Source organism: Girardinichthys multiradiatus, chromosome 3 (genome assembly GCF_021462225.1).
Source record: "Girardinichthys multiradiatus isolate DD_20200921_A chromosome 3, DD_fGirMul_XY1, whole genome shotgun sequence".
Lineage (NCBI taxonomy): Eukaryota > Metazoa > Chordata > Actinopteri > Cyprinodontiformes > Goodeidae > Girardinichthys > Girardinichthys multiradiatus.
In genome coordinates, this window is record NC_061796.1 from 33,763,009 (window position 1) to 33,779,368 (window position 16,360).

General features: G+C 37.2%; 1 protein-coding gene across 2 annotated transcripts; it reads left to right on the top strand.

Annotated features, from left to right (window-relative positions):
- The first annotated feature begins 2,620 nt into the window (after nucleotides 1–2,620).
- lsr (lipolysis stimulated lipoprotein receptor) lies at nucleotides 2,621–16,115 on the top strand. 2 transcript variants are annotated; one of them, XM_047356524.1, is made up of 11 exons: nucleotides 2,621–2,816; nucleotides 3,706–4,035; nucleotides 5,906–6,025; nucleotides 6,360–6,416; nucleotides 7,211–7,357; nucleotides 8,602–8,799; nucleotides 8,960–9,010; nucleotides 10,570–10,686; nucleotides 12,472–12,757; nucleotides 14,244–14,712; nucleotides 15,454–16,115. In XM_047356524.1, exons 1-11 carry the CDS (start codon nucleotides 2,777–2,779, stop codon nucleotides 15,487–15,489), a joined length of 1,851 nt encoding a protein of 616 aa, XP_047212480.1. In that variant the 5' UTR covers nucleotides 2,621–2,776; the 3' UTR covers nucleotides 15,490–16,115. The 2 variants fall into 2 exon arrangements, with proteins under 2 accessions (XP_047212480.1, XP_047212488.1); XM_047356532.1 differs by lacking the exon at nucleotides 6,360–6,416.
- The last annotated feature ends 245 nt before the right edge of the window (nucleotides 16,116–16,360 follow it).

Consider the following 16,360-nt stretch of genomic DNA (forward strand, 5'->3'; position numbering starts at 1 on the left):
TCTTGTTACAGAGCAGTTTGCAATATTCCTCAAACTTAAATGGAAGCTATTGCATCGCCTAATTCAAGGCAATGGAAAGAAGCTATGAGAGAGGAAATACAGTCTCTGAAAGAAAATGAGACTTTCATCAGATACAATTGATAGGAGGAGCATAACTGGGTATTGTGCTAGGTTAAATGATGAAAGTTCTTCGATCTCTTGGAAGACGAAGAAGCAACCAACAGTGGTACTGTCTACCTGCGAGGCAGAGTACATATCATTAGCATCTGCAATACAAGAATGTCTTTTTCTGGAACAACTTCTGAAGGGCATAGATAGTTACCAGTATTTACAAACAAAGGTTTATGAAGACAACCAAGGCACTATTGCACTGGTTAAGAACCCAGTGAACCGACAGAGATGTAAACATATTGATATTAAGTACCATTTTATTAGGGAAGTAGTTAACACTGGACAGGTAGTGCTGCAATATTGTCCTACTGATCAAATGCTTGCAGATCTAATGACAAAACCTGCTACTAAATTAAAACTGAAAAAGTTTTCTCAGGAGATATTTGCCACATAAATGTGCAGGGATATGTTTTCAAGATAGCTCAGTGAGTTATGAGCGAGTGGGGGTGTTAAACTTTACTATTGTAAACGCTCTTACTCAACATGTTTCAATACTTTCACCTGTTGTTGTTATGTATGTTACTTCTGGTGTGCGCATGTGCGACGTCATTATGTCATGATTTTTACGTTTTACCTTTGCTGAAGAGGATGCCGCTGTAAGCAAAAAGGCTTACATGTAACTTTGTTAAAGTTCTTCAATAAATATGCCTGATAGAGGCTGAAGAAACTCACAGACTCACTTATTTTCATCTCTCTGCGCACCACTCATCGCAACAATTATGAAATCAAAGTATTATTTACAGGGCCAAAAAAATCATTTTTATCACGGGTGCTCAACACCTGAACTATATTTTTGGAGCAGGGCCAGTTCTAATTAGGACCAAATGCCAAAAAACTACTAATATGGCCCTGAATGAAACTTTCACAAAACAATTAAAGGATTCACAAATCCCAAACTAGGATAAAACATTCTCCTTTCAGTCTAGAATAATCTAGTCCAGGTTTGAAGAGTCTAAGTACTGTAGTTATTGAACTGGATCAGATCAACTGTGGTCCAGATACAAAGAAAACAGTAATATAGCCCCTTTTTTAAAACTTTCACAAATCAACTAAAGATTTCACAAATCCCAGTGTAATGTGTTAATAAGATTATGCCATTAGTGGAAAACAATCTAGTCCACGTTTGAAGTATCTATAGTTTTTGAGTTGGAGCAGATTAACAATGCTCAAGGTGTCCGAGCTACCGCACCCTGTTGGCGGTCAGACGTCTCAGAGTTCCCCCGGTCCTTGGTCCCCAGAAGCGATCACACTCTCTATCTAACACTGACTCTTAAATGAACGACTCTCAAACAGTTTCTAAATTTCAGTTCCTTTAATCTAAATCAGGCAGAGGAATGATTACAGAGATCACTGCAGTGAAAGGATGATGAAAGAGCCCTGAAAGAAGGTCACAGTAGTTTTATATCTGGCACTCCAATGCAATGGATGGGCCCTCCCTCAGTGATTATCAATAGACTCTGTGTCACCATTGTGGTATCTATCTGGTAGGTTGTGTAGTAGCGGGTGTCCATCCTTAATCTAAGTGTGCCGTGGCATCCTAATCAAACCAGTTACCAGCTGCTCCACTATCAAACCTAGTGCCCAAGCCTCAGGTCGTTCATGACAAACCTTGAGCCATTTATCCTTGTAATGTGTGTCGATGAGCATTCTTATCCTATTCTAACAAAAGGGAAACATTAGAATTTATGCTTTATATCACTATGGGAAAAACAGCTATGAGTGATATTAATAAAGGTTATTCCTAACAAAGGTAATGAAAAATTAAGTGGAATTGCCCTTTAACTGTTTCCTGAAGATGCACTGTCGTAGTTACGAGATCTTTTCTCCTAATAATGAGATCCTATCTCGTCATTAAGAAGCTGTCCATTTTATTTTTCTTTGGTGAATGTATTGTGCTTCCGTATGATAATTTCCTTTTCTACTACATTCACACAAATATGATACTTGACTTTCCTATTCGCCCAAAGAAAAAAAATGTTGTCGCATTTTTGGATACAATAGTGACTATTTTAAATACTTCACATTAAATTGGCGTTGGAATTACTGATTTTAATTCGTATATTAAATGTTCGAAATCCTTGCAGAAAAACTATTTTTAACTTATTTTGAATGCTGCAGAGTAGAGAAGCAACGACATAAAAGAGAAGCCTGTTTTCCAACAGGCCGCAACAACCGAGCAAAACATTAACAAAAGCCTGCTTGGATAGCAGCGCCTGGGTCGTACCAACTATTCCCGGGTAGAAGAAACTTGTGAAAGTATATTTTTCTGGCCACGTCTCCACCATAGTGAAATCAAGAAGACAAATGAAACTGTTCTAAAGTTTTTAATGCTCCCTAATTCAGATTTTGGTGGTCAAGTACACACACATTAGATAGAAAAACAATGAAAACATTTGGATACACCCCCGTGTTTCGCAACATGTCTGAACATTTACCTGTTACTGTTTGTCTGACGTGGGAGTTTCAGGTGCTGCCTCTTCGCCTACAGCACTGCCTGGCTGTGGACGCTACGCATTTCTTCAGTATTAGTTGTTTTTTTTTTTTAGTTACTTTGAATTTGGGCTTAGTGTATTTTAATTAAGTCTCCGAGGGAAGAGAATTAAACATGTTTTGGACGGTCTTCGTCGCCGTTTTAATGGCGACAGGTGAGTTGGCCTGTTTTTCCTTCAGACAGGGCGGGCCCTTCCGTGAAAATCTGTTGGGTTCTGCGCTTCCGTACAAAACAACTGCTTGTACAGACTAAAACAGTTTTCTGGTGTTTTACAATTACCTGTTGCTGGCAGTAAAAGCATCAATTGAATCGGCAATGGTTAAGTTGTACTCAATTTTATTACACAAAAAGCTTTTAGTTTGCGTTTTGTTCTCTGTTCCTTTTATTTGATGGGACATTTTCTAACTAAAGGAGTGCCTTCGATTTTGCAGGCAATGATAGCAGGAAATAAGTTTAGCTTAATCTGACATTTGGAACCAGCAGCTTTTTATTTTTAACCCTATTAAAACTATAAAACTTCCACATAAAGGTATATTAAGTTGCAATACAAATTTAGTAGACCGCTTCCAGCGCACTTAAATTTGTTTTAGAAGCCAAATTGAATCAACATTTTAATCTTAATGTGGACTATATTCCACCTTGTAAGTCTTACATGTTTGTTGAAACTGGACTAACACCCAGGCAAAGATCACTGTGTCATCCCGAGCCCGTATTTATTTGGGCAAATAATCATTAACTGAATATTATAAGGGCAAAAGCTTAATAATTTATTTTGACTCCATAGAGTTGTAGTATTTTACTCTGTAGTAGGGAATAGGCATCATATGGGACATGGCTAAAATGGGTCAGCCTGAAAGCATGAAGTATGTCTGACTCATCTTTCCCACTCTCAGTGATACTAACTATGAAGAAACGTTATTATGTACCACACCTTTAACATTGCACACTACTGTAATCTCCAAGACCAACATTGCAAAGCAGTTGCAAAATATTACAGTAATACATCTTTTTATTAATGTATTCTATTTTCTAAACCTTTCCAGAGTCCACTCTGGCCATCTCGGTCACATGTCCTACCAAGAGGTACATTATTATGCTCTTCCAACCTGTCACACTCACCTGTGATTACACCACCAGTGCCACCCAGCCTCCTGTGATAACATGGAAATACAAATCTTACTGCCGAGACCCGATCCAGGCAGCACTTAACCCGAGCAGCGCGGAAAACATCTTGAGTCAGAACAACCCGAACTATAACCCCAACATCGAGTGTGCTGACTCTCAGAGAACAGTCCGCATCGTGGCATCCAAGCAGGGCGATGCCATTTCACTGGGCGAGGAATACCAGGCTCGCAAGATCAGCATCTTAAACAGTGAGTTAATAACCACCTATTGGACAAATGTTTATTAAGGATTAAATAAAGAATAATTTTGTATTTTTGACCGCTAAACTGGATTTAGAGTAAGAAAAATAACAAAAATAGCAGTTCTTCCTAAAATCTGGAGTTTCTGTTTTAAACATGAGGTCAACAAATCACATTCAAGTTAAACATTCCAACATCTTCATAGTTAAAATTTGACAGTTTTTAGACGTCAGTCAGTCAGTCAGTCATTTTCTACCGCTTATTCCATAGTGGGTCACGGGGAAGCTGGTGCCTATCTCCAGCAGTCTATGGGTGAGAGGTGGGGTTTTTAGACGTTTAAATTAGAATTTTTTTTAAATAGCTTTACTATCGCCATAGCTTTGTAAAACTTAACATGCACAAAGTTTTGTGTCATTTAAAGTGATGTGTTAACTGACAGCCAATAGATGAGCTGCCCATATCTGCCACTTGCATTTCCAGTATGTGCAGGGATAGTGTGCTGCTGTGAAGAATGAGAGAAAACATCCTAAAGGTTAGGAATTGATGGTGTTTGTGTTGCTCAAGGTCCCTCAAATCCAGCATTGCTGTTGGGTTATTGTTCTTGGTGTGTTAAAGTACATTAGATGTTGACCACTTTTTTAAAAGCTACTTTCTTTGCTGTTTTACATAAAAATATGAAGTAAATATATCAAAAAAAGCAAAGCAAAAAAAAAAACAATTTTTCTGTAACATAATGTTTTTATTGGAACTTAGATTAAATGAATTACCCCACCCTTGGCCATGTTTCTGCAGTGATGTGGAGAGGCTTTTGTTACATCATAACACTTTCACGTTTATTGTTGGAAATCCACTAACAGCTTTGGGCTGCACAGTGGTAAGCACTGTTGCCCTGCAGCAAGGTTCAAATCCTGGACTGGGCTCTTTCTGCATGGAGTTTGCATCATCTCCGTGTGCATGCCTGGGTTCTCTCCAGGTACTCTTGCTTCCTCCTACAGTTTAAAACATGACTTTTAGGTTGACTGGTCTCAGATAAACTTGGATCCATCTCTTTTCAGCCTTATTACCAGTTTCTACACTTGTGAGAGCGTTATTGCTCTCACAAGAATTCTCAGCAAGTTTACACAATAAGCTATTTTTTTGTAGGCCTGTAATAATAAGTCAGGTTAATACAAGTACCAGTACTAAGAAGAAGAGGTTCAGCCACAGAAAGTAGAGATGAATTCAAATATTTGTGAGATGTTTGTCATATTTGACCAAAGATCGACACACATCTGCTTTTATTTAAATGGAATGTTCTCTTGTTTTTCCAATTTTGAAAACACAGGGATACTGTAATAACCAAAATTTTAACTGGACTGGCAACAGTTAACAAGTACAAGAATACTCCATGAAATCTTTCAGCTAATCTGTGTATTACTCAAGTTTCCTTGCTTTAAATGTCAAAATATTACAGTAAATGTTGGATGAATAAGCTAACCAAATGGAATTGGTAGAACAGTAAATAATCAGTTATTTTCTGTACCGATTCTTCAGGGAAGCTGATGCCTATCTACAGCAGTCTATGAGCAGGAGGCAGGGTACACCCTGGACAGGTCGCCCGTCCATCGCAGGGCAACACACAAACATACATGCAGACAATCATTCACACACCTATGGGCAATTTAGAGTGACCATTTAACCTAACAGTCATGTCTTTGGACTGTGGGAGGAAGCCGGAGTACCCGGGGAGAACCCACGCATGCACGGGGAGAACATGCAAACTTCATGCACAAAGATCCCTGACCAGGAGTTGAACCGGCCAGGAGTCAAACTGAGGAGAAGGTCCTCAGCAGTAAATAATTCCCATAACAGTAAATAATTGAAATAAATTCTCTCTCAGAGGCAGACCTGAATATCGTTAATGCTGCGTGGGGGGAGAGCGGTGTCTACTTCTGCTCCGTGGTCTCATCCCAGGATCTTAAAGGGAATAATGAAGACTACACTGAAGTACTTGTGCTTGGTGAGTTTTGTTTTTTATTTTGTTAGTATTTTAACACATTTCCTTGTCCGTTGCATTTACTGATTTTTATTTTTTTTCCTCCGCCATTTTTCATCTCATTTCTCCTATCCATTAAATCGAATACACATTCAGAAATGTAAGGGAAAATATATATTTTTTATAAAACTTGCCAACACCAGCGTTGACAAAGCTCAAGTGAACTATTTCAGGTTTTATGGTCATAAAGGAAACCTGCCACAGACCTGATTTTGAAGACAAATTCAGAATTTTAATTTGAAGGCAGCAGAGGTAGATGCCATCCTAAAGTAATTGTGGCTTTATCTTTCTTTCACAGAGAGAAAGTCTAATACTACTGACCTCCTGCCTGGCATTGACTTACTGGTTATGGAAGGTAGTACAATCCCCTTGTGAGATGAGTAGCAGATAGTAGGGTGTGTTGGGTTTCATTGTAGAGATGGGATGACTCAGCCTTGTGGCTGCTTGACCGAGAGGCGAGCTTGTGTGCTCTTTACCTGAAATAAACAAATCTGAACTGCTCTTTTAAACAGTTTTAATATTAAATGCTGAGGGAAATTACCAAGTACTGTGTCAAGTATGACACATTTTGAAAGACGTTACACTGCAAAAACCCTGATGTGAAAAAAACAGATCTCTAAATAGAGAGGTTCCTTAAGTTTATTTGTTTTTCTTTATATTTTCTGAACTGCACTGTTCCTTTTCTTAATGTGGTTTCAGATGCAATACAACTTTCAGCGCTGAGCAACAAAGAAACTCAGTGCACCCTTCCTTATCTTTATCTGCGTGCAAAAAATGATTTAGCATTTCATTCTTGGTGTCCCTTCCTGACAATGTACCAGTTTGTTCACATGTTTTCCAGATTTGTTTTAACTAAGATCATAAAAAAAGGCTTTTCATAACAGATGTTCTTCCTTGCTGTTTTTTGTAGAAAATAAACACAAAGTCTATGGAAATAAAATTTCTGTCTTCTGTTTGTTTTTGTTCTTTTGTTTTAAGTTGTTGTGAGTCATTTCCTCCTGCTTTGTTTTTAGTACCCATGTTTACATTTACTACAAATGCCTATTTTTGAGTAATTGTTAGTGTAGTGTGCTTTTAATTCTGGAATAGGTGCAGGCCTTTAACCTTTAACATTATGATATCCTATGTGTCCCTCTTTGGTCCACACAGACTGGCTCCTGGTTCTTCTGGTGGTTTTGGGCTTCATTTTGCTCCTTGTTCTGTTTGGGATCTGCTGGTGCCAGTGTTGCCCACACACCTGCTGCTGCTACGTCAGCTGTGTCTGCTGCCCAGAGCGCTGCTGCTGTCCACGAGCATGTAAGCATCAAGTAGAGAAGCTACTGAAGTTTTCTTCTACAGATTTAAACAGAAATACATTTAGCTGGAAAGGCAAAGTCTCCAAAATGCTGCATACTGTAGTTTTGCCAGTAATGAGCTGCTTAGATTTGTTTGTGCCTTTTGGGTAAATGGAATACATATATGTACATATGTATATATACATATTTGAAAGAAATACAAGTTAACATTTTGTAGGCTTTAAGTAATTCTTACAGTATTACATGTCATTTGTTAATAAACGCACACCTTTAGTCTGATTGTATAGTAAAACAAATAAAGTAACCATAGCTCTCTGTGCTAAGATTGGGGTGGTAAATTATGAAGAAGACTAAGTAGGCTTCCAAATTCTGTTGTCCCTATTCTTTCCATTTTCTGTGTCCTTTTTTAATAAAGTTGGGAATGAAGAAACAGTGTTGCAATTTTGGTTTTTAATTTCACAAGCCAACATGGGTACACAGATAAGACTTCCCATGGCAAATTCTGGTTTCTAGTTTTCTTTTAGGCATGATCAGCCATTTCACATTTTGAATGATTTATATTTTTCCCCCACAAAAAACTTTGGATTTAGCTTATATGTATTAGTTTTAAATCCAACAGAAATGAAAAGGATCACCATTTTCTACCTCAAAGCATGTGTCCTTAGGCCTTATCTGATTTCTTATTTTTCTTAATTTAAAAAGTCCACTAAAGTAGAGCCTGTTAATGCATTTATAGGCTGAAACCCTAACCCCACCTTAACCTGAAAATGGTTAAGTTTTTACTTTTGATTAATTTTATAAATAGATAAAATGGCTACTGGGACAGGATTTGTGTAATCCGTCTCAAAGACTGGTGAATGTTGGAAAAAAACATGAAAGCTTGCTCAAAATGAGGGTTAGCTACAAACTTAATGACAGACAGTTGGATGGGTCTATCTAGATCGATAACTCTCAAATGACATTAGAAACTGAATTTGATTAGTAAATTATAAGTAGAATCAAATTAAACTGTGCTTTGCTGCGTCTGTATATATTATCAGATGCATTTGATTATGTTAATTATTGGACATATTTTTCTCCTCAAGTGTCTTGAAATTAGAATTTGTTGTTAAATTGGTACCATCTGAATAAACTGAACTGTTCTTGTTCACTGGCCATGTGCACGGCATTGAGATCTTGTGCTTGAACGATCTTTAACTTTTAAACTATTTTGTTTCTGATCTGCTTTCTCCCATTATGTTGCAGTGTACGAAGCAGGAAAAGCAGTTAAGAAAGGTGTGCCCAGTCATTATGCTCCCACCCTCTATGCTCCTGGTATGTATGCTCAGCCTGTGTATGGCGGCTCACAAGGTAACCAGTCCGTCATCCCCCTGCTGCCCATACCCAATGGAGGTGGACTTCCCCAAAACGGTTACGGTCGTGACTACGATGGTGCCAGCTCAGGTAACTGTACAGCAAAAGGTTTTTTTAATAGCTGCTGTTTTAATTCTCCTTATGACATAAACCTGACTAAATGTTACTGTCATAATTACATAATGTTTGAGTGATATTGAACCTTCTTGAGTCTTAGTCTTATTTTCATTTGTTGTTATTGTCTCTGCAGTGGGTCAGGGGTCCCAAGTGCCTTTGCTGCAGGACACTGGAGCAGACCCCAGTGAGTAAAGGGAAAATAGCATTTGATGTGTCATGGTATTAGTGGCGGTTGTTCTTGTTATAGAAATCCCATCTTAATGTTTCCAGTGGTCTTTCTTTAGTTCTGCAATGACAAAATGTGGTTTAAAGAATAGAAACTCGCCTAAATCCCAAAATATTGGCTTCAGATAACTATAAATAATTTATTAACATAGTATTTCTCAATGGACATTTTATTTACATAAACATGTAGCTTTTTTATTGGAACAATGTCTACCCGGTGGTGTCACACTATAGTAATAAATAGTGCTACAAAAAAAGAAGAAGCCATGTAAGTTCAATTTATAGCCACAAAAAGAAATTATAAAAACAGTTCACAGTCATCAGTTACATTCATAAACAAAATACAATTATGTTGCTACAGAACCAGGCCTATTCTGCTTTCCAGACATGTACCTGGATATCAAAAGTAGCATTATAAATTTTAACTTCTTTAATAAGCTGCTTGTAAATAGAAACTAGGCTAAGATGGGATTCACATACTTGTAAAACGGATCTTTTATAATTCAGTGCTTAGTGTCCTTTGATAAAATGGCAGATGGAAGGGTTTCTTTAATTTTAAATTTAAGCACTATAGATTTGCTGTTCTTGCTGTGCTTGTTCTGTATTGGTATTTGTGTAAATAACACTGTCGGTGACAGAGTTTAAGTCCAAACTTTTTTTAAATGTTTTATTATAAATCCAACATTTGAAAAACTGATCAGACATAACTTCACTGCTCATGAAACAGTGCCATGTTCTGCTGGAACACCATACATGAAAAATGCTATTCTGACACCAGGTTTGTGCAGTTACTGTATTGTTTATTGTAATAGTGAAAATAAATTAGAGTGACAAAACCTAGACAAAGCAAAACTGACAACAAACTTTATTTTAGAGATGAATTTATTGTGTTTTGATATGACATCCTGTCCATTGTTTTGATAGCAGTAGCATCGTGCCTTCTGTTTATGTTAACACTATGTGCTGCTTTTAGCTCCTTGAGGACATAATCGTACTGCGTGTTTTGAATATTATTATTACATAAACAGTTATGCATTGTTGTTGCTGTTTTTGTCTTGTTTCTGTGGCGCTAGATATTTATCAAACTACAAAAAATGCCTGAATGGGTTAAAGTGGAACGCTCTTTGACCTGGAGGGGGGCGGGGTGTGAAGTGCCTCAATAGCATTTAAAGAGACGGCACCAAAACGAGTTGCTCTCAAACACACCTCAGAACCTCAGAAGAGGTACAAGAGGGGCCGGTGGAGCTACAATAACAATGAGTTCACACCAAAGCATTGCAGTTCCATTTTATATAAATCACAACAAATGATTTAAGGGTGAAAAGGAAGAATTTAAAAGCATGATACCTTCTGGCACCACCTCCTGGTCAGAGCTGATTAGGTGCTGGATGATGGACTTTTTATAAAAGATAAAAACAAAATGAGAAAAACCAATAGGATATTTTTGTTGGATCAAGACAAGTTTGTAAAGGACCCAAGATAATTTAGGGCAACCGTGTTCCTTTTTTGTGTCTACAGCTCGTAGTGGTTATCGTATCCAGGTGGACCCAGATGGAAATGCAACCCGGGCCATTTACTACATGGAGAAGGAGCTGGCCTCATTGGATCCCTCTAGACCTGCCAACTACAGTCGCTGTGAGTGACTTCCTGTGGTTTTGTAATACTTGTGTGCCACAACCTAATGTGGTTAAATATAAATCAGCTTTCTGTCAAAGAATCATTTTAGCTTTGCCGGTGGTATCGACATATAAGACTGAAGTAGTCTATCGCATTGTTTAGTGTCTGAAAGAGTTCTGTCTCAAAATAACCACTCTTACTTTTTATTAATTTCCCTTGAATAACGTATAATGGGAAGGGAGCATTGTGTAGCTGTATGTATGGTTACTATGACAACATTTCTATCATACAAGTTTTACCTGTGTACAAAATGGAGTAAAATAAAAAGTAGTTTTGCCAACAACAATTGAAATGAATCTTCCAACTAAATGTTGTCATTTGATTGGCCGAGTACACTGTCATGACTATAGACAAAACCTTTTGCAATTCATGTTTAAAAAATCTATAAAAAAATACATAAATAATAATGTAATTCGGTCTGAAATAATAAATCAAATTAATCCTAAATAATCAATGATTGAAAAATCATCAACTAATTAAGTAAATAATCATTAACTGGAGTATACAGGCTCTAAAACATGTCATTTGATGAAGGAACCACCCACTTAAAGCAGTAATTTAGTTAAAACTGCAAAAAATATACACACTGCAAGTTTTAGAAACACTTTCTCATTTACTGGTTTTCTTTATGTTTATGACTATTTACATTGTATGTAGATTCTAACTCAAGGCATCAAAACTGTGAATAAACACATTTGGAATTATGTAGCAAACAAAAGTTTGCAAAAGAACTTCAAATATGTTTTATATTTTACATTCTTAAAAGTAGCCGCCCTTTGCTGTGAGGGCTAAAATATTAACCTTTGGATGTCTTTCAATGAACCTCTGGGAAGTTCTTTCAAAACTGTTTGGAAAATTACTTCAGGTGACCATCTCATGAAGCTCATGAAGAGAATGCGAAGAGAGTAAAGCAGTAATCAAAGCAAGGGGTGGCTATTTTGAAGAATCTAAAATATAGAAATTTTTACAGTTATTTCACATGTTTTGTTTACTATATAATTCCATGTGTGTTCATTCAAAGTTTTGTTGCCATTAAAGAGAATCTACATTGTAAATAGACATGAAAATGAAGAGACCCATCAGTGTTAGCTTGACCTGGTTCAAATTCTGTAAAAAGTGTCCAATTAAAAACCTTTTGCTGCCTGATTATTAATCGGTTAATTGAAAAAAGTCAACAGATTTATCAGTTAGCAAAATAATCATTAGTTGCAGCCCTAGAAGTAATAAAAATGCAAGAAATGTGAAATAAAGTAATTTTTAAACTTTTTTTCTAACTCTAGGTCTGATTGAGCATAACATGCACCTTTGATTTCACACCAAAGTTTCTACACACCCTGATTCAGCGCTAATTTTACAATGTAGTTTCAAATTGGTTTTCAATAACTTGATAGTCTTTTTGTAATTTAGAGCTGAAGCAGAGCATCTTTCTATTTATACAAGGATTTAATTGAGTGTGAAAAACTGTTCTAAGGCAGAATAGGTTTAATATATGACCCTAAAAATAAAGAATCCTGGTTTGTGTTTAAAAATGCTCCAAATGAAAATGTATATTGTTGATTATTTGAGGAAGAGAAAATGATTACCTTTTTAATATAAGAGGAAATAATTACCTTTTTGAATATAATAAAGACTTCAGATTTGATTTATGATTCTTGCGGGAAACTTTCTTTTCACTTCGCTTGGCTTATACCTAAAGTTGAAACTACTATTTGTTTGTATTTTATTAACTATTGTTTTTCGCAGTGGACAACATGAGCACCGTCACCTCCCTGCATGACAGCGTGGAACCTCGAGGTCGTGGGGGTCGCCCTCCCTTGGCCACAGTTTATGACCAAGACGAAGCCATGAGCACCATCAGCAGCGTCTCCCAGCAAGGCCAGCGTCGTGATGACTACCCACGCCATGGTGGGGTTCCCAACGGGGATCGTGTACGTGCCCGCTCCATGGATAACCTTGATGACATTGGACGGCGGTACAGACATGAGTACCCCCCACATAGAGGCCCAGATGAGCCCAGAGGCAGGAGAGGGTAAGTCTTACTTTCCTGAGATATTCCAGTTCCTTATCAGATTCCATATTTCTGCCATCATTATCTCACCCAATGATTTAAAAGAACATTTATAAATGGTTTTCATACTGTAATCCTGTTTTATATTAAAACATAGTATAAATAAAAAACTGCAGTTTAGCCTTTCTGACTATAGTTAATCCCACAATTAAATGAAAGTGTTTTTGAACAGCACTTGTGCAAAATGAACTCTGACATGATTTAGGATTTTTTTGTAGTTTCCTTACCTAACCACTCATTGAATGACACATAGTAGAAGTCATTGCTTTCTCAGGTTGTTTGAGCAGTCTGATAACTATGCTTATGACGTTGTTTTTGCAGTTAACCTTTATGAACGCAGAGTCATTCTTTAGAGGAGCTGTTACATAATGAGAGAGTTTCTCTTTCACTGATTAAATGTTTCATGGTGTTAGAAACCAGGCTCACTACATAATGACACTGAAGAACCACTGTCATATCGTTAAATGTACTCTGCATTTCCAGCACACCAGTTCTGACTAAAACCAAGAGGTCACTTGTTTTACAGGACTACCTCATCAGTAAAATGTAGGACAAAGCTTGCAGTGATTCTTGTTGCACTCAAACATGCCTTGTGTACTCAAAGATCATACAAGTAACCATTCTCCCCTTGTCAGGATTTCAAACAGTTCCTAGGGAAACCTTTGCTCCCAGATAAGCCAAGTTTTTACCTAATAGTCAGTGTTTCTGCATGTGAACATTTATTGAAACCATTACTGCTTCATTTTTAGGGTGTAGTATTTTACAACAAACAACTTAAATGAATTTTAATGAAACACTGGGGTGCACATGTTTAAATTTAGTGTGGATTTTCTCTAATCTGCACAAGGTGAAAATTATATTCACAGGTCAAATATATACATACAGCCCCCCAACAAAGACATGAAGGGGACAAGGTCCTATATATGTCTTCTGTACCTTAGAAAGCTGTATTGCTAAGCTGTTGTAAATGTGCCTTAGCCAGTTGCATCGTGACTACCTGCTTTTTTAGTGTTTAACTATACACTGGAATAGGTTTAGCTACATATAATACCACTCTTTTTGGGTGGAATTGGTGGAGTTCAATTTGTTGGGATTCCCTCACCCAGCCCAGCCATGATGAGTGTATGCAGACTTAAACTGCGACTGTAACATCAAAAACACTGACTTTAAACAAGATGTTAGAAAACCTTCAGAAAGCCAGAAGAACTTTTGCTGATGATCATCTAAAAATAGAAGAAAACATCTTGATAAATGTTTGGAAGATGTAGTAATGAGGGGTAGTTCTGTTTTTATAGTCAGGACTATTCAAAGTTTTGTTCCTTTTCAAGGGATTCAACCACTTGATCTGATGTGCAACAAAGTAAGCAGCATGGCTGTAGGTGCTACTGATTTTATTTTTTATATCTCTAACAGTAGAAGAATGATGCTCATGTTTATGCCATTTCAGGTCTGATGACGAGTGGAGCAGCAGCACTCCCAGCGGCCATGATCGTCCCTATGATGACCGTAGACGTCGTGACTACTCCCCTGATGATCGCAGAGGAAGAGACAGAGAACCTCAGGGTGGCTTCGCAGGGGGCCGCAGCCATAGTCGCGATGATCTCATGGAGATGGAGAGGGACCGTAGGCATGCCGGTGGCACCAGGGGTGGCCGGGAAGATTATGACGACAGGTTCCTGCGAGAGGCCATGGAGAGGAAACGGTTGGGCGAACAACAGAGAGCACGCAGCCTGGAGCGACTGGATAGCGTGAGTGACCGCTCAGAAAGGGGAAGGGGTCCACGTGGGCCCCCGCCACTTCCACTGTGCCCGCCTTCTGGATTTCATGACCGCCGGGATGATTACCCACCACATCATCTGCCCCCATACAGTGACAATGAGAGCGTGTCATCTTCAAAGAAAACTAACCTTCGCAAGGTAAGCCACAGCTTACAAATGTCATGCTATGTCACAGATGTGTCAGGCTGATCTTTAATGTAGCGATGCACTGAAAAGTCTGCTATTAACCAGAAATAGACAATTTTTCCAAGCAGTGAACAAATTATAACTTAAAACAACCAGGTCTGACTAACAACAAGACTAGTTGGTGAGAAAGCTACCTTTTTGAAACTTACAAGAAAAGGGCTCTGCATCACGGAATACAAATGGAGACTGATGTTGTCAAAGCTTTGCAAATATTGGAAATTGGCCCCATATCAGATTAGTGCATATCTACTGCAATAAGAGTTTTAACTCTGTGTCAGAGATATTTCTGTGAAATGTGGAAATGAAAGTCTGAGGGAATATAACGTTTAGCAGAAATTTACAGAACAACATCAGTTTCGTAAATAATACAGACTTAGAGGCTTAGACATAAACAGCCTTACTGCTGGTCAAATTTGGCTGTTGTGTTTGCAGTGTTTTGGATTTGATCATTCTTATTTTAGCTTAGTTTAAATAAAGGATTTTGCAAAGTTTAATGAACAGTAAATATTAATAAACACAGTAAAGATTTTGCTTGTAGAAAGTGACACTAAACACTAAAAGGAACAGGAAGATGAATTGTACATCATGATCATGATGTAAATCATTTTACAGGAAAGTAAATGTAATTCATATTTTTTGTAGATTTGTTTGTGGTTAATTTGTAAATCGTACATATCTGTCCTTGTCTTGCAGAATGGAGCTGTGAGTCGTGAGAGCCTGGTTGTGTAAACCAATCAAGATCTTGAATACAGCTTTAACCTATCAAAAAAAGATGCAGTTGTTTTTTAGAATTGTATATATTACTCCCACTGCTAATCTGATATCCGGATTTTATATGTCTGACAATTCAAATTTTTGTTAGTTATAATTTCAAACTTTTTTAACAAGGAGGCACACCTCTGTGCTTTCTGTTATGTATAAAAAATGTGGCTGCCACAAGTGCCTTAATGTGTACAGAGTTGTAACTGTAGATCCTTTTAACTAAGCTCTTTCTGATGGTATTTTTACATCTTGACAAGTAGAAGTAAAAATTATCCAGTTTTAATGCTTTGAATTTGAACCTTTGACTAGTTTTAGTTAACTTGAATGCATTTGTCTAGAGTTAGTTATGTGCTTTTATGTACATTTTATTTTTTGTACTTTTGTTGTTTTTTGTTTTATAAAATGATGTACAATTTAGTCATTAGCCTTGTCACTCTTTTGAGACATTAACTGAACAAGGTTTTGTTTGTTGTTAAGACTTGCAGTTTTAATCCACAGTATGCTGTACAGCTGACCAGTTTTATGCTTTGATGATGTAAATCCTTATTATGTCAAAAATGTAATTTTACAATAAAGGTAACTTTTTTTGCTAAGCTGTACAGTGAATTTGAACTGTTTCACCACTAGATGCCACCATCTTGTTTATTTTACAAGAGTATGATGGTGCCATTTTGCATAATATCTTTGTGTGTGTGTTTTTTTTTTTTTGAGCATTAGAAAGGCAAGCAAATTTAATCCTTTACATACATTTATCAAAAAGATTTATTTTAAAGCTGAGAAAGCATTTGGACAGCCATTTACTTAATTTATTTTTACAATATTATACTGTGGCATCTAT

Coding starts and splice junctions, on each gene's coding strand:
- lsr (XM_047356524.1), top strand. CDS start 2,777: ATGTTTTGGACGGTCTTCGTCGCCGTTTTAATGGCGACAG. Junction 6,026..6,359: donor CACTGAAGTACTTGTGCTTG/GTGAGTTTTGTT, acceptor TTTCTTTCACAG/AGAGAAAGTCTAATACTACT. Junction 14,713..15,453: donor AGAAAACTAACCTTCGCAAG/GTAAGCCACAGC, acceptor CTTGTCTTGCAG/AATGGAGCTGTGAGTCGTGA.